Genomic DNA, 22,357 nt, shown 5'->3' with positions numbered 1-22,357 from the left:
GCAGCTGCAGCACACACACACACACACACACACACACACACACACACACGAGCATCCACACATAGGGGCCTCACACCCTCACACCCACGAGACGGGACGGGATCCCCTGGCTTCTGCCTCGGGACCATCCAAGGTGCCAACCCTAAGACCAAGCGTCCTCGAGGCTCAGAGGCATGGCCGGCCCCATCCCAGGCACTGTCCCTAGTGAAGAGTGTGGGGGCCTAGCACCCCCCTCCTCCACGCCTCCCACCTCTCCTGCAGACCCATGGCCTTGACGGTCAGTGACGCAGGGTCGGCCTCAGGCTTGATGTCCATCACACAGTCGAACACTGGCGTCTCGGGGACCGGGTCCAGGTCCAGGAAGTCGTCCTCCACCTTCTCCTCCATCCACTCCGAGTAGGTGAAGGAGGGCTGGCGGCTCACAGAGGGCCTCCTGTCCTCGGGGGGCAGGGGCGCGGGGGGCTCCGGAGGACCCCTCAGCAGGTGCCACACCTAGTTGGGGGCATGGACCAGGGCTCAGCCCCACTCGCTCCCCACAGATGATGGGGGGCTTGGGGGACGAAGCCCTGGGCCCCTCCATCACCTGAAAGTCAGGCTCTCCCAAGTCCCCCTCACCCACCCTTCCCCTGGGGACGGAGGCCATCTGGTTGGGGGGGAATGGGGGCTTCTCCCAGCCTCAGCCCCTCTCCCCTACCAATTCTCAAAGGACAGGCCAAAGAGACAGCACAGGGGTGAAGGCACTTGACTTTCATGCGGCCAGCCCCAGTTCCATCCCTGGTCCCTCGTGATCCCTTGTGCACTACTGGGTAGAGCCCCAGCCCCTATCCTCCCCCGCTCCCCAAGGAAAAAAAATAGAATGAAGGAGAATTGACTCCAGGCTGGGCCCGGGTGTGGCCAGAAGCCAGTCCCCCTGCCCGGAACCCACTTAGCAGGGAAGGCAGCTGGTGGGAGCAGGGTGGGGGAGGTCTCAGGGCAGAGGGGCTGCACAGGGGGGCACCTTACCAGGGTGGAGACGAGGACCACAGTCACGGAGGCCAGGAACAGGTGGGGGGCGTCCCAGGATCCCACGCCCAGCCAGGCCTGGTGGAGGGGGTGGTGTATGAGACAGACAGGTCAGGGTTTGTGTGCAGGCATGTGTGTGCGTGGGGTCTCACGGGCAGCACAACAGGTGTGGGGTGGGAGCAGGGAGAGGGGGTGGGTGGACTGGAGACCCCCTCTCCCACCATCAACCCCTGCTTGGGGGTCCCCGGGGCCCCGCTCACCATGGGTCCCAGCTGTCTCAGCAGTGCCAGCCAAGAGGAGGCGAGGTCCGAGGCGTTCTGTGTCCAGTCTGGGCCATAGCCGCTGAGCCAGAGCACCCCGCCAGCGAGCTGGGGCCACCAGGGGGCAGCACGGTGAGCCTGGAGCCCCCACCGAGCACCCCTTCCCCTCAACTTGGCCCCCTAGAGCACTGAGAGGAGAGCCCGGAGCAGGGCCTGGATACCAAGGGGATATCCCAGAGGATATCCCACCCTCGCTTCGTTGATAGGACATTGTTGGAAAATACCCCACTCTAGAAGGACCTTCAGTGAACAAACGGAACAACAACCCCTGGAGCCCCCGGCACCCTCCTCGGTGCAGCCCACCGCCCCCCCACCCTCATCCCAGCGGTGGCCTGGGTGGGTAAGGGGGATCACCCACTTTGGGACAGGCTGGTGCAAGGGTTCCAGCATCTGCTGGGAGTGGGGAATGCTCCGTGGGGGAGCTCATTCCGAAGTGGCGGGGACCCCTCAGGACTGAGGACCATGGGGGTCCTCCCGAGTTCCTGCCTTGCCTGTTCGGTGGCACAGCCATGCTGTGAGGGGCTCCACCCGCCAAGCCCTGGACTTCTCCTCACACTGGCCTGAGAAGCTGGTGGGTCCCCCAGAAGGGCCTTCATCCTTGGGGTCCCCGGTGGCCAGCTAAGATTGGCAGTGGGGGGGGGCTGTCCCCTATCCACCCCCCCCTGGCTGAGGCCCGCCTGGGCTCTGGGCTGTCCTTACCAGGAGTTGGGAAGCCGCCAGCAGGCACAGGCTGCCTCTCGCTGGGAGGGAGTGGCTCCCGGCAGCGCCTGGAGGTGGTGTCTTCTGAGCGGGCTCTGAGGGCGGAGAAGGAGCTGGGGGCGGTGGCATCTCTCTGGGCGCGGCAGCGTCGTTGGCGTCCGAGAGCCCCCTGGCCTGGTCCGGCGCCTCCATCACTACCGGCTGGGGCAAACCTGTGGACGTGGACATGGGCGAGGGTGGTGATGGGTGGGTGGTGGGTAGGTGGGCGGTGCCCTGCTGGTCCGGGACCAGCCGCTCCTTCTGGGCTGGCAGCGGCAGCAGCAGCAGCTTCTCAATGTGGGACCAGCCAGCCAGCGAGGCTCCCCTTCCAGCAGTCACCCTCGATTAGCAAAGCAATATTCACCTACCTTCGTCAGAAAGAGCTCAGTGTGGGTGGACAAATTATTTCTCTTTTATTTCTCCAGTAACGGAGTTAAAATGGCAGGAGGCTTTTCAGGGAGTTAACATCATCGCCCGTGTTTACGCAGCTCTATTCTTTCCCATTTCTTAAGGAAACAACAACAACCAAAAAAACCCCCCACCTCAGCCCCAATGAAAATGGGGGTGGGGGCCAGGGGAGGGCAGATAGGGCACAGGATGTCCCCCCCACCCCCAGCTGTTCCTGTGCCCGAGTCTGAAGGGTGAGGGGGCTGCACCAGGTTCTCTGTCCCTGCCCGAAGCCCTCCATGCCTAGGGGCCAGGCACCCTGGCAGCAGGGAGGGCTCCTGGTGTGGTGGAACTCAGGCAGAGGCCTTGGGATCCGCTCTGAGAGTCTGTCGCTCCTGGAGAGCCCCTGACTGATTCACTCCATTTCCAGGTCTCGATTTCCAGGTCTGGAAACCTGGGTTGGACTCTGCCCTGGTTTCTTGGCTGTGCCTCCTCCTGGGCTCTTGGTGCTATGCAATGACGCGGCCTTGTGCCAGCACCTCAAACCCCGAAAGCTTGTCTGGTCACTGCCTGTGATCTGCTTTTCTCTAAGACGCCTCCAACAAAGGGGCCTGCTAGGAAAAAACATCAGATGAACCCCCACTTAGGCTGAAGATCCCGGTGGTAGCCTAAGGCACAGGAGTTCCTAAAGGTGTCTGGTCCAATGCCCCCCTTTCAAAACAATTACTAAGTACCCCATGCAAACGGGGACCTTCTTTCAGTGAACAAACAGAACAATGACCCCTGGAGCACCCGGCACCCCCCCTGGTATAGCCCACCACCCCCTACCCTCATCCCGGCAGTGGCCTGGGTGGGTAGGGGGTCACCCACTTTGGGACAGGCTGATGCAAGGGTTCCAGCGTCTGCTGCGGGTTGTGGGGGGGGAATGCTCCGTAGGGGAACACGTTCCTAAGTCGGCAGGGACCCCTCCTGGCTGAGAAAAGGAGCAATGGTGGGTGAAGAGTTTGGAGAGAGCCGTGATGGGCCACGTCTGCCATGGTGCACCTGGGACATTTCTTCACCCCTTTCCTGACGAGCAATGACAGCGCCTACAGCCAAGGCCGCACGGTGTCATCAGCTGTCTGCCTGCATGCTTGCAGCCTCACTTGAAAAATGTTGGCAAGCCTCTCCGGGCCTGAATCAACAGTGTGCAGGGCCTGGCGCTGCAGAAAGCTGTGTTTTTCTGTCTGTGTGTTTTGTTCTGGGGCAACACCGACTGATAGGGGCTACTTCTGGTTCGTGCTCCTAAGTGACCCCTGGTAGCGCCCAGGAGACTACATGGTGCTGGGGGTCAAATGAGGGTCAGTGGGGTGCCCAGCAAAGACCTTTCCTCCATGTATATGTCTGACCAGCCCAGACATCTGAATTCCTCACAGAGGTTACTCCATCACTGAGGTTGACCCTGTCCCAGTGTCCCTCTGTTGGGGTCCAGCCAAGCACCTTGCAATTCCTCAGGTCATCCCTACCCACCCTGCTCACCTCCCCTTTCTCCCCCACCCCGTTCCTGTCACATGTTATGCCATCTGCCTGGAGCATTCCTCCAACACACTGCTCCCCACCCCCTGCACCCCCACACTGTGCCAGTTTCACTCCTATTTATCTCGTGGAACTCCATCAGATGTCACCTGAAGTAGGTTTTCCCCTCCAGAAGTCATGACGCGCATGACTCTCTTTCAGGGTACCGGAAGCAGCAGCAGCCCTGGAATGGGTGAGGTCTGGCCCTCCTCGGAGTCACTCCTCAGAGGACCTAATACTTCTTATCTTTATCATCCAGTAAGACGTCTAATGCATCTTTTTCTGTTTGTTTTTGTGAACCAGGCCTGGAAGTCCTCAGGGGTTACTCCTGGCTCTGTACTCAGGACTCACCCTTGGCTGACTTTAAGAGACCAGATGGGAGGCTGAGGATTCAACCCTGACCACTATGTGCATGGCAAGCTCTCAACCTGGTGTACTACTGCTCCAGCCCCTGAAGTCTAATGGTTGCTATTACCCTTGTTTTACAGAAGAGAAAGATGGGGCAGGGGTAGGATGGGGGAGTGAGGTTCTGAGAGTGGCCCCATTGGCTGGCTATTAAGTGAAAAAGTGGGTCTGAACACAGCCAGGCAATGGTGCCGGCTGCATTACCTATAGGCTTCAAAAGGGTGGTACCGGGAGTGGTATCAGTTTTGCTTATCACGAACCTCCACGGCATGAACACAAATCCTGACAGTGACCACACAAGTGACGCTGATGGGCAAGTGATAACGGTTTCCTGGGTGCTTTTACCTGGTAGGTGGGGGTAATCACATGAGCTTTCCAAAGCCATGATGGAGTATCTGCAGCTGCTAGAGATGAAACGCCCAGCATGGCACCTAGCATCAGGTCACTTAATAGATGTCAAGAGGATAATAACAGACACAGAATTCCCAGTATTTTGAGAAACGCAGGCCTCTGGACACAGCTTGTGATACAGTTCTCCAGGGGGGGAAAACCTGCTTGCTGGTGGGATCTAGAGGGCTAGGTGAGGTCTCTGCCCCTGACCATGAGGGTCAGATCTGCTTCTGTCTCATGAAGAAGGTGGCTCAGATGCTGGAGCACCAGGGGCAAAGGAAAGGCTGCCTGCTATGAGCTGGTTATGTAGGAAGCCAGGGGTTTCCACTATCGATGGATCAGCAGAAGGTGGATTACTGTGGCATGTTCCCCACCCACGAGAGCAGAGGGGAGAACCCAGGGCTGTGCCCAGGGATGACAGAAGGGGGCCAAGAGGAGCAGTCCATGGATGACACCCGGAGAGGAAGAGGTACACTGACATTTGCCAGGGCACATGCTGTGTACCTGGGGGCAGCCCCTACTCCCCTTCTCTTGGAGGTCTCAGCATCCCTATCTTGTAGAGGTCTTGAATGCAGCCCCTTTCAGATACTTCTGCCAGCTCCAGGGATCCACTGAGCTCATACAGTTGTAGGGTTTGTTTCTGTTTTCAAAGTTCATACCAGCGCCTGAGGGTCTATCTATACTCATTTTGAAAGGAAGACAATGATTTTCTCCCCCCCCCCCCCAAGCTAAAGTTTCAAGTGGGATGTTTGCTACATTTACCTGGTGGGACTTCCCCCAGGGGTACATGCATCCTAGTCTGACAATGAAATGAAATTGTCTGATAATGAATAATGTCTGATAATGAAACATCTACCCTGCTGTTACAGATGATTCTGGAGGTAAATATTTAAATTTCCATGGCAGAAGTGAGGAGGACAGGGTGAGAAGTTGGTATATTCTCCATGTCTTAAATATGAAGAAAGACTACAGTGTGCATATAAAAAGGTGGGGCATGCTGTGAGAGGCTCATTACACTAAGGGCACAGGTTGGCAGAGCATCAGGTGCCAAGTGTCCGTCTGGACACAGCAAGTGCTGAGTAAGTGTGCCGGAGAAGTGGGCAGGAGAGAAGAAGCCAGAGAAGAAGCCAGGGGTTAACTGTAGTTTTTTATTTTTATTTTTTGCTATACCGAGAGTATCTTGCCCGCACGGCAAAGCCTGGCAAGCTCCCCGTGACGTATTCGATATGCCAAACACAGTAACAACAAGTCTCACAATGGAGACGTTACTGGGCCTGCTCGAGCAAATCGATGAACAATGAGAGGACAGTGCTACAGTGCTACCTTATTTCAAGTCTGTGCTCAAGGATAGTTCTGGTGGGCTTAGTGGGCCATTATGAGATGCCGGGACCAAACCCGGGTCGGGATCAAACCCGGCTCAGCTATGTGCAAGGCAAATACCTTTCCCACTGTACTATATCACTATGGCCCCATATATTCCTCCAATAAACACACATATAAAATGTACAAATATATTCCTCTAATAAACACATATATAAAACATACACCTATATGGATACATACCATGTATTAATTTGCAGTGAGAAAAAAAATGTCTGCAAAAGTCCCCCCGGAGACAAAGCTTAACAGACTGGAACACATGCTTTGCATGTAAGAAGCCCAGATTTCATCACCCAGGGCTACACAGTACCTAGCACTGAGTGATTCCTAAACACTGAGCTGGGACTGGCCCTTGAGCACCAGCAGGGGTGCCACCGCACCCAAACAAAAACAACAAGAACGAAACAAAAAACAAAACCCAAACAAAAGCAAAACAAGGGACCCCATTTTGAGTTTAGAAACCCATGAGGCCTACTAAAATCCCCAGACTCCAAGCCCACCTGCCAGCTATCACAATCTGTGAACAAACGAATTTTTTTATGGTGCTACAGATGAAATCCAGGGCTTGATGAGCAGGAGAACTGCCTGTGTTAGCACTATCCACGGCTTAAACATGAAGAAAGACAAAACTGTGGGTATATAGAAGTGGTGGGTTGCTGCCGCCAGCTGAGAGGGTCACTAAGGGCACGAACAGGCAGAGCTTCCAGTGCCAAGTGTCTGTGATAGGGTAACAGGCAGGCTGGGCACCCGGGCACAAGCTGCACAGAACCCGGGAGAGAGTGTGTGGCTTGGCTGGGAGTGACTCAGTCAGCATCAGATCAGGGCTGGGAAGACAGCCCCCTGCCCCAAGGGGCGCCGGAGTCCTTTGCATATGAAAGGTGCAGGTTCACCGCTGGTACATGTGGGGGTGTCTGCCAACTGCAGGCTGGCAGGGCTCTCTCTGCACATCTCAGAGACAAAGGGAGAGGCTGCCTTTTTAATTTCCCCTCCAGGGAGCACCTGGCAGCCCCCGGGGAGTGGGGGTGGGTGGGTGGGGGGGACACAGGAACCCCCCTGACAGGTACTTCCTGAGTAATCCTGGGAGCAGGGTTTATGGGAGCGTTTTTTTGGAGCTGAGTTTATGGGAACGGTTTCCTGGGCACAGACTCAATGTTCTTGACTCAGAAAGAGCTTTTCAAATGCATACTACATCATGGGCCTCAGGTGCAGAACCCCCAGGTCGAACTGCTGCATGGGGGTGGCTGGGTTTGGTCTCTGCTCACTCACTCTCCTGCCTTACACACTGTTCAGCCCTGGGAGAGGCTCTGGGGCTCTAGCAATGAACAAAAACAGAGCCCCCTCTTCCTGCCCCATGGACCTAGCTGCACAGATCCTCTGGTCTCTGGGACACCTCCCAGGCCCAGTCCAGCCCTCTCCCTTGAGTCCCCCTTCTCCTGCACGTGCAACTGTGTCTGCTTTCCTGCAGCTGCCAGTGAGGGGGGGCTGGCGAGCTGGCAGCAGTGCCTTCACCCATACAGGCAGCCCGGAGCTGGGGGCAACTGCAGGATGGGCTCTTCATGGCTCACCTCCTGCAGGGGAAGGGGACTGATTTCCCAGGTCAGGTGGCCAGTGCGAGGAGGCACAGACCTGAGATGTGAGCCCAGGGCTTTAAGGTGGTCTCTCTGCACGGTCATAAGGCATCTGAGGAAAGGGGCTAAGCCGCACAGGCGGGGAAATAGGGATCCTGGGTGGGGGGAGGGGGGGCAGGCCCTGTGTCTGAGGGGTAGAAGCTATGGTATAGGGTGGTGCAGCTTCTGTGCCTGAGCCCCAGCTGATGGCTTGGGGGTCGGGAGAGGAAGGACACCAGCAGGTAGGAAGGATCCCCGGCTCCTGGGAAATTGCTCTGGGCAGCTGGGCAAGGCCTGCCCAGAAATGACCTCTGGCTGGGAACCCACAGGTCCTTCTCCTGTCCCTAACAGAGTTCCCCCCCCACTCCTCCTCCCTCCCCAGGGGACCCTGCTGCCACCCCACCCCTCGGCAGTGCCTCCTGGGCTCCAAGAGCCCTGGGATGCTCCTGTGTGACTCATCCTCAGAGCCGCCAGTCCCCTGGAAGCGGAAGGAAAGCTGGCCTGGCCTGCTGGGAGAAGGGAGGCTCAGCCCCATCAGGGGCCCCTCCCTTCCCAGACACGACCCAGGGTGACCTCCCCATCATGTCCTGCCTGGTCCTAGGGGGGGCCCTGACCCCAAGAACATCACAGTCAGTCCTGTTCATGTCGGGTGGGGGGGGGCTTCTAGAAGCTCCGAGGAGTACAGTCATCAAAAGCTTCTAGTCAGTCTGGTAACTTCTCGAATGGGGAAACTGAGGCACAGAGTGGTGAGGCAGAGCTATGCTGTCAGCCGCTCCCTTGGCCATGGGGAGCCCACGCAGACTGCTCCCCACATGCTGGGTGTCGCTCCCAGAGTTTCACTGCTAGGAACACATGCAATCCTCACTATGATGCTAGAAGGCAGAGACTCCTCCTACTCCCATTCTGCAGATGAAGAAACTGAGGCTGGTGGGTTTGGTCAAGGATGGTTAATATGTGTGTGTGTCGGAAAAGGGGGGAGTCCATCCTAGTGGATTCTGCCCCTCAGTCTCCTAAGTCCGGCACTCTGCTGTCCACACCGCACGCCTCCTCCTTAGAAAGCCTGAACACCCCCACCCCTTTCAGCACTTAAAAACATTGTTTTTTTTGGGGGGGCACACCTGGTGGTGTTTAGGGGTTACAATGGACTCTGCACCCAGGACTTACTCCTGACAGTGCCTGGGGGACCATATGAGATGCCGGGGGTGGGACCTGGGTTGGCTGTGTGCAAGGCAGACCCCTTCACTGCTGTACTATCACTCTGGGCTCTCACCACTAGTTGCTTTGGGGCCACACCCAGCAGTGCTCAGTCAGGGCTTCCTCCTGGCCCTGTGCTCAGGGATCACTCCTAGTGGTGCTCCGAGTGAGGAGTGACTGGCTCACTGCTGCCCGGCTCTGCCCTCGCCCCGCTCGTGGGCAGTAGGGTCCGGGAGGCGCATCTGGGGAGAGATAATGGGCACAGGACAAGGGAACTCACGCTGCATCCATCGCAGAGCTGGGGAGCACAGTCTGGACTCTGATTTCATCCCGCAGATGAGTTCTCCAGCATTCTTCCCACTGATCAGGCGAGTCTGTCTGCCCTTGGACTGGGGGTGGGGTGGGGTGGGGCTGTCCAAAGGATGGGAACGTAGCAAGAGAGATGCTGGAGGGTGCAGGCCAGATCAGGGTGAGGGGCTGGGTGCCTGAGGCCTGCTTATGCCCTTCAGCACCCTCAGGAGGCTGCCTTGAGGAGAGAGGACAGAGGCAGGGAGAGAGAACAGCAGGGGAAGGCAGAGGAGGAGAGAGAGTGAATGAGGAGAGGCTAGGTGGGAGAGAGAGAGAGAGGAGAAAAAGAGCAGGGAGACAGAGGAGAGAGGAAAGAGAAGAGGAGAAAGGAGAGAGATGGAGACAGAGAGGGGGGGAGAGAGAGGGGAGAGAGAGAGAGAGAAAATCTGCCATAAAGGCAGGCAGGCTGGGGATGGGGGTGGCATCAAGAGGGAAACTGGGGACACTGGTGGTGGGAAATGTACACTGGGGAAGGGACAGGTGTTGGAACATTGTATGACTAAGACCCGATCATGAAAAATTTTGAAACTGTGTATCTCATGGTGCTTCAATTAAAAAAAAAAAGTCACTGTCACTGTCCTCCCGTTGATCATCGATTTGCTTGAGCGGGCCCAGTAACGTCTCCATTGGAGACTTTGTTGTTACTGTGTCTGGCATATCGAATACTCTCGGTAGCTTGCCGGGCTCTCCGAGAGGGGTGGAGGAATTGAACTCGGGTCGGCCATGTTGGCTGCGTGCAAGGCAAACGCCCTACCGCTGTGCTATGGCTCAATTTTTTTTTTTTTTTAAAGGAAAAGGTGTTGGGGCTGGAGCAATAATAGCACAGCAGGTAGGGCATTTGCCTTGCACGCAGCCGACCTGGGTTCGATTCTCAACATCTCATATGTTCCCCCGAGCACCGCCAGGAGTAATTCCTGAGTGCAGAGCCAGGAGTATCCCCTGTGCATCGCTGGGTGTGACCCAAAAAGAAAAAAAAGTGTTAGGCTCACAGTGAACCCCAGTCTCGGAGGGGAGGGTGGGGAGGGCTCTGGAGAGTAGCACCGAGTTTCTCTGTTGCAGCAGAAGCCAGGCTGTTGGCGGAAGGGCAGAGGTGCACCCTGAGAAGATGCTGGATGCAGATGCGGGATGCAAGACCTTGTCTTGGGAAAGCTGGAGAGGCAGGCGACTGGGGCTGGCTTCTCGCGTGCATCTGACGGTGTGACCAGAGCAGGCCGAGGGCGTGCTCAGCTCGTCTAGCTCTTGAGGATGATTTCCACCCGAGACCCTTCAGGCGCAAAGAGGCCTGCCTCTCGGGATGCAGAACAAACAGTCCAACCATCCTGCCAGTGGCTCTTCCTCCCTGCAGCCTTCCTTTCTCACACACATGTGCAGTGAAAGCTGCCACCCCAGAACTGGCAGAGGGAAATGGATTCCTGTGGAATCCTAAGCTCTCGAACAGAGGACCCCAAACTTTCAGGAAAAGAAGGAAAAACTACCTTTCGAAAAAAAAAAAGTTTATGCAGTGCCACCTGACCCTCTATATTATTACAGGGGCCCCTGTTCCCCAGGGAGCTATGGCTCTCTGCGGGAAATGCCATTTTAGGTCTGAGTCTTTTGTTTATTTATTGATTTATTTAAGACTTGGTTGGATTTGGGGCTGGAGAAATAGCACAGTGGGTAGGGTGTTTGCCTCGCACGTGGCCGACCTGGGTTTGATTCCCAGCATCCCATATGGTTCCCTGAGCACTGCCAGGGGTAATTCCTGAGTGCAGAGCCAGGAGTGACCCCTGTGCATCGCCGGGTGTGACCCAAAAAGCAAAATAAATAAATAAAGAATTTATTGGGTTCAAGCAATAGTTCAGTGAATAGACCAAGCCCCCTGGGTGCAATCCCCAACACCACAAATGATCCCTCAATTACTATCAGGAGTGATCCCTGAGCACTGAGCCAGGAGCAAGCTCTCTCAATTTTTGTGTGTGTGAGTGTATGTGTGTGTGTGTTGGGGAGGGGGGTTGGGCCACGGCTGTTGTTGTTCAGGGGTTATTCCTGGCTCTGCTCTCAGGAATTACTCCTGGTGGTGCTCAGGAATCATATGGGTATTGATCCCTGGTTGGCTGCGCACAGGGCAAGTGGCCTCTCTGTTGAACTCTTTGGCCCCTCTCTCCATTTTCTAAAAAGAATTTATTTACTTCTTGTTTGGGCTACACCCTGCAGTGCTCTGGGACTCTCCCTGGTTCTATGCTCAGGGCACCTTCTGACCTGCTGAAATTAAACTGGGGTCCCTCACATAAAAGGTAAGTGCCTTCATCCCTGTACTATTTCTCCAGCCTTAGACCCTAGAACTTTTGTGGTTGTTGTTGGTTTGTTTTTGTGTCACGCCCAGCGATGCTCAGTCATTCCTGGCTCATGCACTCAGGAATTACTCCTGGCAGTGCTCGGGGGACCATATGGGATGCTGGGGATAGAACACAGGTTAGACCTAAGAATTTTAAACAGAATGTCACGACTCTATCTGGGGATTATGTAACTGCAAAATTTGTTGTGAAAAATTTGACAATAGCACAAGGTTTCTGAATATATAAAGACCTCAAAAATTAATTCATAATCAAGCACGTAATGAGTGTGAAGTGTTCTGCCAGGTGGCACTTGCCTGCTCTGTGGTTCCTGGTGAAAAGGGTGGTGAGTGGGGAAAGCTGGAACTTGCTGGGCCCTGAAGGAGTAGGGCCCACGGGGCTTCTTGGGGGAGGATCCCCGGCTCGCTGCATGAAGAGAGGGGCCAAAGGAGGCACCCGGGGAGCCCCCATGTGCTGGAATATAGGAGAAAGAGAAGGAGAAAGAAACAGCCCACTCCTGGGTGGGATGCAGAGTCTAAGCAAAGAAGGAAGGCACAAAGTCCAACAAAGCCCCGCCCTCGGATTCTAGCTCCTGGAAGGAGCTGACTAGAGGAGGAGGGTAGGGTTGGGATGGGGGGAGAAGGAGGGTAGCGGAGTCCAGTGGACTGTGGGGCAGGACATGAAGTGGTAGTGTTAGGAGAGGGGCAGATACATATGACAAAAACAGGCTGAAACTGATGGGACCTCGAAATAGAGGGAAGAAGGAAGGAAGGAAGGAAGGAAGGAAGGAAGGAAGGAAGGAAGGAAGGGAGAGAGGGAGGGAGGGAGGGAGGGAGGGGAAGGAAGAGAGGGAGGGAGGGGAAGGAAGAGAGGGAGGGAGGGAAAGGAAGGGAGGGAGGGAGGGAAAGGAAGGAAGGAAGGAAGGAAGAAAGGAAGAAAGAAAGAAAGAAAGAGAGAGAGAGAGAAAGAAAAGATTTTTTGGGGGGTGGAGTACAAGCTGGGGCTTACTACTGGTTTTGTGCTCAGGGATCACTGCTGGTAGGCTCAGGGGACCACATTGGGTGCCTGGAATTAAACCCTACCTGCTATACTATCTCTCCACCCCCAGGAAAAAATATGGCAAGAAAGAAAGAAAAAAAGAAGGAAGGAGGGAAGAAAGGAAGGAGGAAAGGAAGAAAGGAAAGAAAGAAAAAAGGAGGAAAGAAGGAAGGAAGGACAGGAGATAATGAAGGAAGAAAGAAAAGGAAGAAAGAAGGAAGAAAAGACGGAAAAGAGGGAAGGAAGGAAGAAAGAGAGAGGAAGAGAGAGAGCACTTTCCTAAAGAAACCTCATAGGGGAATAACAAATGCCCAATGGCAATAGAAAGGAAGAGCAGGAGACGGTCTTCAGTAGGAAGCCTGGCACTGGGGAAGGTGAAGGGGATAAGTTAGGGAAGGGAACAGGAGAGCAATGGGGGAGGGGAAAAGTGCCTGCCACAGGCAGGCTGGGAGGTGGGAGGGAAACTAGGGACACTGGTGGAGGGTAGTGGGCACTAGTGGTACAGAACAATATATGCTGGAAACTCAATCATAAATATCTTTGTCAGTTTGTAATTCATGGTGATTCAATAATTCAAAAAAGCTACAAATAAATAAATAAAAACAATAAAAGGAAAGCTGTTTAGGACCATCTATCACAACCCAACATGAAGTGGTACAGATGAGTGACTGACCTCCGCTGATGCCACATGGAACAGAAGAGCCCCACATAACCCTGTGATTATAAGCAAATGAAGTGATATATAGATAGATAGATAGATACACACGCACACGCACGCACATATATATCTTTGTTTTTTTTTTTTTGGTGTGGTGGCATACTCAGCAGTGCTCATGGGTTACTCCTGGATGTGTGCTGGGAACTGAATCTGAATTCAGGTCTGACTGCCTCTTCACAGTACCCTAAGACCTAGCTAGGATCTATCTCCATAAATTTCCCTGTATCTGAGAAAAATGAACCTCTACCACCACCGGCCATTGGGTATCCGGGTTGAGATTTCTTAAGAAGTGGCACTGGTACAGAATACTATACAATCAGGGCACCCCAGAACATCCAAACTGTTTTACTTCATTTTCTACTTTGAGACTTAAGTAACAGACAATCCACTGGCCCATCAGCTCTAACAAACATCTCTTAGTGCATTATAAGTCTTGACTGGACACCAAGGAAATGAGAAATGAGAGTCAACAGAAGCTGAGCTACTGAGAGATGGTAGCCAGGCAGGTCTGCCTGTCTGTCTGCACTTCTGTGCCCACTCCCTCATCAGTCCAAACCAGTTCCAAGCTCATGCAGGCGACTCTGGGCTTGCAGATGGGGACACAGCTCTTTAAGAGGGTAGCCCATCCCTTAAAGTGAGGTGGTAGGGACCTGGGACATAGAAGAGCGGTTGAGGCACTTGCCTTGCAGGCAGCCAAGCCCGGATCAATCGCTGGCACCATATAGGTTGATGCCTGATCACAGAGCCTCAGAAATAAGCTTGGGCACTGCTGGGTGTGGCCCCTAAATACTAAAAAACAAAGAGATTCAAGATCCAGTTCTGCTAGACCAGAACCAGGACCCTCTCCATCCAGCAGGTACAGTTTAATCTACGTCCATTTCTCCCAGGAACCTTCAAGTCCCAGGACAAAGACAACCTGTTGCTTCATCCTTCCGGGGTGCCCTGTTCCCCTGAGAGCAAGGGGAGGGTCTGTCTCACTCTTTGCCTAATCTGGAAGACCGGGCTATCCTGTCCAAGACAGGACTGCCCCAAGTCCATGTCCACCACTATCCGACCTTCCTGAACAGCCAGGGGTCATCGCCGCAGAAACTGGTGAGCAAAGGTTTTCTCGGGCCAGGCTTCCCTTCTCTTTATAGTAAAAGGCCAGTCTGGATGGGCAGTGGCCTCCTTCACAGGTGTGAGGCCTGGGACTTGGGGGAGAAGAGAGGGTTCGCTTCATACCCACAATGACAGTAGGATGCAGGTGGTGTTCTTCAGGACCCCTAAGACTTCGGGTGCAGCGTGGGTACAGAGCCAGCTGCTGGCATTTGGTGTCCACAGACCATCTTGCCTGCACCAGCTAATCCTGACATGCTTCAGTATCGTGGTGGTGGGGCCGGGGGGGTGGGGGGGATGTTCCAGGCAGCTGCCCAACACAGGGCAGTGCACACCCTCACTCCAGAGACTGACGGGTCCACGGGTCCACCCCCTCTGGTCATGCCACCCCTCACAGCAGAAAGTTCATAGGAAATGTAGCCATGTTCCCATTTTCAGGTAACTAGGGCTGCCCACCTGGGTGCAGGTACCCTCTTCAGAGGATGGGCACAGGGCTGTAGCGATCATACAGAGGATAGGGTGTTTTCCTTGCATGTGGCCGACCCGGGTTTGATTCCCAGCATCCCATATGGTCCCCCAAGCACCACTAGGAGTAACTCCTGAATGCAGAGCCAGTGGATGTGACCCCAAAAACAAAACAACAACAACAACACGGAGGGTGGGCACAATCTCCTGCTTGAGCATCTTTATACTCAACAAATGGCCCAGGGGCAGCTTTGGGGTGCAGGCATGGACCAGGCTTGGACAGGAGGAGCAACCAGTCCACATGCTTGCACCAAGAGATCTGGCAGGTGCAGGACTCGGCCCCGGTGGCAATCTGGCCATAGTCCCTGCCAGTGTTAGGAGCAGATGCCCCAGAGACTGCATGCTGGAGGCACTGCAGTGATGTCACCCGACTACTGTTGTCTTCCACCTCTGTCCTCTGCCCTATTGCCCCCGAGGAAGCCGCAGGTGCCAGGCGAGGCTGGTGCAGGGGTTGGCTGGGGAAGGAGTGGGGGACCCCGCATCTGCAGGGTTTCCGGGTTTCTTTTAAATGGGATACACCTACACACAGGAGAGGGGGCAGCTGGAATGGATCAATGTGTTTGGGTGACAGTGAGCCAGTAAGTGAGCAAGCAAGGCGGAAAGAAAGAGATGGAAAGGAGGGTGACCAGGTGTGAGGCGTGATACCTGGGGGAGAAGAGAAACAGGTGTGCCCGTGGGCAGAGTGCAGATGGCACCTGGGCATCTCCTGGAGCTGCCGCAGTGCCTGGAACCTCGAGGAATGGGAGTGTCTGGGAGAAGGGCGGAGAAGGCAGAGGGGAGGAAGGCTGCTTGCCTTGCAGGGCTGAGGCAGGCACAGCTGTGGGAGAGAAAGAGACCTAGGGGAGGGCCGGGAAGCCTGCAGGCAAGCGCACTGCTTTGAGGCACGTGAGGGGCCTGGATGCGGGCGCCGGGGGGCCTCAGGGATCCCGAATGCACCAGAGGAAGCAGCCCTGCAGGTGTGCGTGCGCCATGCTGGGCGTGAGCCCTGCAGCCATGTGACAGAGAGGGTGGCACGTATCTGGGTGGCCGTGGGTGGGTGCTTGCATATGTGTCATCAAGCAACAGACCGGGACAAGTGAGCACAAACGTGAGTGCGGAGCACACGTGTGGAGCAGCACGGCGGGCGGGCACATGCTCGGGTCTGTCCACCATGTGCTGCCCCTCTGGGCTGCCTGCCTGCGGGCGGTGGCGAGGCCGGAGGGTATTTTCACCCCCTACATCTCCAGCTGGGAGGACTGAATGACCTGCCTGGTGCTGGCAGAGGGCCCAGGTGACCGTGCCCAGGAGAACTGGCTGTGTCGTCCCAGCCCGGGGTGCACGTGGGAAGGGATGAGTCACCAGGCGGGGCTGGCCCTCGCTCTGCTGCCTCTCATCCTGCCGGCCGCTGGGGAAGACGGCGGGAGGGGGAGAGAGGACTGGGGCTCTGTGTTTTTTACATCAGCATTATGTAACTGCCTGAAGGGCGCCGGGGTTCGTCCTAAAGGTCCAGCACCCCAAGCTCTGGGCCTTTTATATACCTGCAGATCTTTTGCTCCATGTGGCTGTTTAAACCATACGTCCCAGCTGGTGAACATTTGTGGACATTTGTTTAGTAGGTTCCAGGATCATTCCCCTTCTGGCACTGGTCCTGTCCCATACTCACCACTTCTGGGCTTTCCATCCTTCCTAGCACGTATAACCAGCCACGCTACCTATTTCACTTATTTACTTTTTGTCCTTCTTTCTCTTACTAACATATACCATCCCAGCACTTGCTACATGCCAGGAGCTGTTCCCAGCTCTTTGTCGATGAGCTCATCGAATTCTCTAACAACTCTGCACAGTCAATCACTGCTCTACATGGCAGTCACAGAGCCCCGAGGTGGCCAGCTCAGACGCTCCCTGGAGTGAGTGGTGATGGACGCTTGTTTTTATTCCAGACTCAATGATGCTTTGTGAGCCTGGGAACTTTTTGTCAAACCAGTTCACTGAAGGATAGGCCGTGCTTACTGGAGGAACCAACCTGGGCAGAGGCCCAGGGAAGACAATAACGAGAGGGAGGCACTGCCTCTCCAAGAGCATGTGAGCCCTGGGACGAAGGGAGTTATTTCCATACCTCTCAGGGAGCCGTGGTGGGAGTCTGCAGGGGCTCTAGATGGGGCGAGTCGCAGGAATAGTTCTAGATACGATCCAATTCTGGAAGGAATCTAGATATGATGGGCGTCTACAAGGGCTCTAGCTAGGATTCTAGGATTCTAGTCTGGGAATCGAGCTAGGATTCTAGCTAGGATTCTAGTCTGGGAATCGAGATAGGGTATGAGTTTGGAGGGGAGGTAGATATGGTGGGAGTCTGGAGATCTAGATAAGGAGGAGGTTTGGGGGGGGATCAGATATGGTGGGAGTCTGGGGATTAGATATGGTGGGAGCCTGGGGGTCTAGATAAAGTGGAGGCTTGGGGGAATCAGATATGTTAGAGTCTGGGAGGATTGAGATATGACAGGAGTCTGGCAGGGGTTCTAGGTCTAACCTGCCTGTCTCTTTCCAAAGGACATGGATTGGTCAGGCACAGGGACATTTGCCTCCTCCAAACTCTGTCCTGAGGACAGACACATTTGTGTTCTCCCTGCCTCAGAGCGGCAGAGAAATGGTGGCTCGGTGTTGATGATGGAGGCGCAGTGGGATAGCACAGGCTCCAAGGGTGACTGCTGACCAATCCTAGTTCAGTGATCGTGTCAAATTCTCCTCCCCTGGTCCCCTTGCTTTTGAATTTTTGGGCTACACCTGACTGTGTTCAGGGCTTACTCCCGACTCTGCTCTGTGATCACTCCTGTGCTCGATGAGCCATATGTGATGCTGGGGATTGAACCAGGGTTGCCCACATGCAAGGCAAGCATCTGACCCCTGTACTTTCTCTGGCCTACATCAGACTCTTTAACCTCCTCTCACCTGGAAGATGCAAACAGCGAATGACAGTGACTTTGCAGTCACAGTGAAGTGGACACAAGATGGCTTTTAGAGCAGTGCCTGGCCAGAGAAAGATGCCCAGTGAAGATGCCCAATGCCTCTCCTTTCACTCTATGTGGGTCGTTGGCTTTTGGAAGGGAATGGGAGAAGAGCTGGAATTTAACTCTTTGACTGCTTCTTAATTTTTAGCCTCTCTTCTGGGGCTTCATCTTGTTTTCCAGAAACAACTCACAGCAAGGAGGGAGCTATATCTGCTCTCTTCCTGGCACCTGGCGTAGGACCCAACACACAGTAGGGCTTCAGTCAATGTTTCTTAAATGACTGCCTGTATTATCCTATCGATCGAATCCTTGTGAGGCTATCTATTCATACTTTCATAGTGCTGTGTGAAAAAAATATTCATTTTTATAAATGAAAACTGCTCTTTCTATTTACAGATGAGCATGCGAGGCCCAGCAAGGTGAAGTGACATTCCCACTAGCACACAGACTGCAATCAAACCACCAGGCTCTACGGCCAATTCCCAGGTTCTTTCCTCTACCTCACCTCACCCCATCCCGCTTTCTGGCCTCCTTATACATCATGTCCTATTTTCTGTGTGTTTTTTTTTTTTTTTGCTTCCTTCCTAGCCAGTGGGGCCATCCCTAGTTGTAGAATCATCCCTGAATTTTATGACTCATATCTGAATCACAGAACTATTTAATAGTTGAAAGGGACTTTAGATGTCAGCTCGACCTCCCACCATTGTGGAAATTTCCTCTCCAATATTTAGCCAGACAAGGCTTGAATGCCTCCAGTGATGGAATACTCTCTGTCCCCCTCTTGAATTATCCAGCGCTATGACGGGGCTGCTTTGAGTCACAGTTCCGCATCCCTTGGGCCAATAGGCTTCGCCTTGGCTTCCCTCTGAAGATACCCAGAGTGAATCAGATGCCCCTTCACAAAACAGCCTTTCAGATATCTGCAGGCAGGCAGCTCACGCGCCCTTGGGGGAACTCTTTGCTTCAGGGAAGCTGTTTTGGGCTACCCCTAGGCAGGCCTCCATTCTAAACCATCCCAAGGGGGCCAACCTCAGTGCTTGGGGCAATGCCACCCCCTACTGGAGAAGGTGTGAATTGCACCAAAAAGCTCAATCTTCACAGGTTGCCCTCAGGGGCACCAGGAGACACAAGGTGTGAATAAAATAATTGTTCCATTTATTTAGTTTTGAGGGGCCACACCGCGGTGCTCAGTGCCTTCTCCAGGAAGGAACCGTGTGGTGCTGGGTACTGAACCAGAGCTCCTGCTGCAATGCATATGCTCCTGCCTTTTGAGCACCCACTAGCCAGTACCGCTTGTTTTAGAGTCATTTCTTTTAAGCCACACTTTGCTGGTTTCCGTGTTTCTCTGGAGCATGTTACCGATGCGCACTATAAGGCTCCTTGCCAAGGATGGAGTTTCTGACAAGCTACAGATTTGTCATTTCAGACTTGTATTTAAAAGAGTACTTTGGAGAGGCCTCCCAAGCAGTGCTCAGGGGGCTCGGGGACTCTGCCCGGTGCTGCTGGTGCAGGGTGACTTCCGGCAGCTCCATGCAGGGGCCTGAGGGTGTGATACTGCAGTGCTGGGTCTACCCAGGTCAGCCCAATGGCCTCAGAACCACAACTATGCTGGGGGGACCATGTGGTACTGGGGCTTGATCCAGGATCAACCACAAGCAAAGGATGTGCCTTAACGCCTACGCTATCCCTCTGGCTCTTTAATTGATCGAAACATTTCTGATAGTTCCAGGGATCACACCCAGATCTCCACATGCAAGGCCCAGGCTCTGCCACGGAGTCACTTTCCTAGCTGTTTCTTTTATTATTACTTTGTTTTGGGGCCACACCTAGTTGTTTTCAGAGCTTACTCCAGGCTTTTTGCTTATGGGTCACTCCTAAGAGGCTTCCAGGGCAGCATATGGTGCTGGGGATGGAACCAAGTAGGCCACATGCAGGCAAGTACCTTCCCTGCTGTCCTTTTCCTCCAGCTCCCTGTTAGAATTTTTTTTTAATTTAAATTTTAAATTTATTTTTGTTTTTGGGTCACATCCGGCAATGTTCAGGGCTTACTCCTGGTTCTGTACTCAGGGTCACTTCTGGAGGGGCTCAGGGGACCATATGGAGGGGGTGGGAATCGAACATGGGTTGGCTGCATGCATGGCAAGAGCTCTAGCCCCTATGCTATCTCTCTGGTCATCTCTGCTTCCTTTTTAAACAAAAAATGTTTAAAAGAAAAGGCACAAAATATGTTGTTACAATATTCTGATGATTTCTCTTTCATACTTATTTATTTGCCTTTTGTAATATTATGCAATGGATATTCATTCTAAAAAGAGAAAAAAAAACCTAAAATACTCATTGGAGACGTTCCTCATTCTCCTTCTTTCTGTTCCTTCAACACTGTGAATCACAACCTGGGGGCCTGGCCTACATCTGGGGCATGACACATCCTGGTGTTGGAAAGTCTGGGCTGTGCCTAGGCCATGTCTAGGCTGTGTACAGGCTGTATGGGGACTGTGTACAGCTGCAGCCTGGGCCCTGTGGGTGGGTCACCCGAAAACAAGTCACGCTGTGTGTGCTCACCACCAGTCAGCTCTTGGCCACTTTTTCCCAGTCACCCCCTTAGCTGGGGTACAGGCCACATTCACGCCACCATTCTGTGATAGGTGTCCCACACCCAGCTCTGGGCAACAGGTTAGAGAGAGACCAGAGGTCAGGAAAGCTTATTCCTCTTTAAAAGGAGATCCAGGGACCAGCCAGCTGCATCACCCCTGTCCTGCGGATTCACAGTTAGCCTCACTTCACTCCAGCCCCTGAGCCATTGTGCTGTCAGGCTTTGCCCTGTGTTTGGAGTTCCCCGGGGTGTCCGGGCGCTGGGAAGACTCACCCGGCAGCCTCTCACTGCAGCACATGTCCAGGGCCCCTCCTTGGAAGTCATCAGCAGCGAGGTTCTCTCCCACACTCCTGCAACAGAGAGAGAAATGTGAGAGGATGCTGGTTGATAAAACCACAAAGATGAAAGCCTTTCAATCCTGCTACATCTGCCCTCTGCCCTTGCTCTTTTGTTTTGGTTTGGGGGTCACGCTCAGTGGTGCTCAGGACTTACTCCTGGCTCTTTCCATGTTCAGGGATCACTCCCAGGGGAATTGCATGGGATGCTGGGGTATCAAGCCCGGGCTGGCTCTGTGCAAGGTAAGAGTCCTAGCCCCTGTACTATCATTCTGGCCCTACTCTGCGTCCCTCTGAATACTACCTGCCTTACCCCCACCAGCAGGGGTCCTTGAAGACTAGCCTCTGAGAGGTCCAGCTGTGGAGGCAGGCACAGAATTCTGCAGGGCTCTGATGTGGAATCATCAGCAGCAGCAGCAGCAGCAACCAACTAATTTTCAACCACCACCACCACCACCACCACCACCACCACCACCACCACCACTGCCACCACTATCATTATCATCATCGTTGTCGCTGTCTTCCCAGGCTCACAATGGTCAAGTCAGTCTTCGGGATACACTTCAATATCACACGGAATCTTCACCACCACCCTTCACATTCAGAATCAGCCTAGGGACTCAGAGAAGTGAAGGAACAAACTTGCCCGAGGCCACACAACTCACTAGGGAAGCACTGGAGATGATAGGAGAGTGTAGGACTGCAGGCTCCTTGCCTCGGCTGGCGGCAGTCTCCTTCTCCTACGTTCCCATGGGTGTGAACCGTGGGTGAGTAAGAAGAGGTGTATGGGGAAACCCAGTCTGCCTCCTGCAAGTGACCCGAGCTTCAGGCTATGGAGGGTGACAAGCAAACTCTTCTCCAGAAATAGTCTCTGTATATATTTGCATCTCCTAACTGCTCTGTTTCTTGATGAAATCAGAAAAGCCTCTAATTTTTCTTTAATTGGGAATGTGTGTGTGTTGGGGGGGGGGGTAGGAGAGGGGCTCCTGAGCAGTGCTCAGGGGTGTTGAGTCAACTTCCATTGATGTTTGGCTAATCAGGCTGTACAGGTTAATATCGGGACCTGCTGGTGCAGTGCTTATAAGGGCCAATGGTGCTGAGGGCCTCCAGGGCCACATCTGACAGTGTTTGGGGGGTCACGCGGTTTGGGGATTGAACTCAGGCCCCAGAACATATAAGGCATGTGCGTAGATTCCTGAGCTATATCTCTGCTCAAGAAAAAAAAATTTTTTTTTTCTCCTGCCCCTGCGCCTGGCTGTCCTCACCGGGGCCCCTCCTTGGAGGGGGGCGGGTTGAGTTTTCCTCCCCCCCTCCCCCAAGCAGAGCCCCAGCAGCCAAAGACCTCCAGAACCAGCCACAGCCATGCTGAGACCACTCTCCACACATCCGGACAAGCCTCATGCATGAAGGAACCGGCAGAGGAACCCAGGCA

The 22,357-nt window shown here is 54.2% G+C and overlaps 1 protein-coding gene across 1 annotated transcript in view; it reads right to left on the bottom strand.

Annotated features, from left to right (window-relative positions):
- Positions 1-22,357, bottom strand: part of PTPN5 (protein tyrosine phosphatase non-receptor type 5) — a 64,484-nt gene that overhangs the window by 12,703 nt on the left and 29,424 nt on the right. Inside the window, exons 2-6 of the mRNA XM_056130911.1 lie at positions 20,864-20,940; positions 2,022-2,233; positions 1,263-1,370; positions 1,003-1,080; positions 251-492 (exon numbers count right to left, since the gene is read on the bottom strand). Of these exons, the coding sequence (XP_055986886.1) occupies positions 251-492; positions 1,003-1,080; positions 1,263-1,370; positions 2,022-2,233; positions 20,864-20,888 (665 nt within the window). The 5' untranslated portion in view covers positions 20,889-20,940. The remainder of the gene's footprint in view (positions 1-250; positions 493-1,002; positions 1,081-1,262; positions 1,371-2,021; positions 2,234-20,863; positions 20,941-22,357) is intronic.

This window comes from Sorex fumeus, unplaced genomic scaffold (genome assembly GCF_029834395.1).
Source record: "Sorex fumeus unplaced genomic scaffold, SorFum_2.1 ptg000007l, whole genome shotgun sequence".
NCBI lineage: Eukaryota > Metazoa > Chordata > Mammalia > Eulipotyphla > Soricidae > Sorex > Sorex fumeus.
Note: the sequence above shows the minus strand (reverse complement) of the source record. Positions and strands in the feature narration are given on the sequence as shown.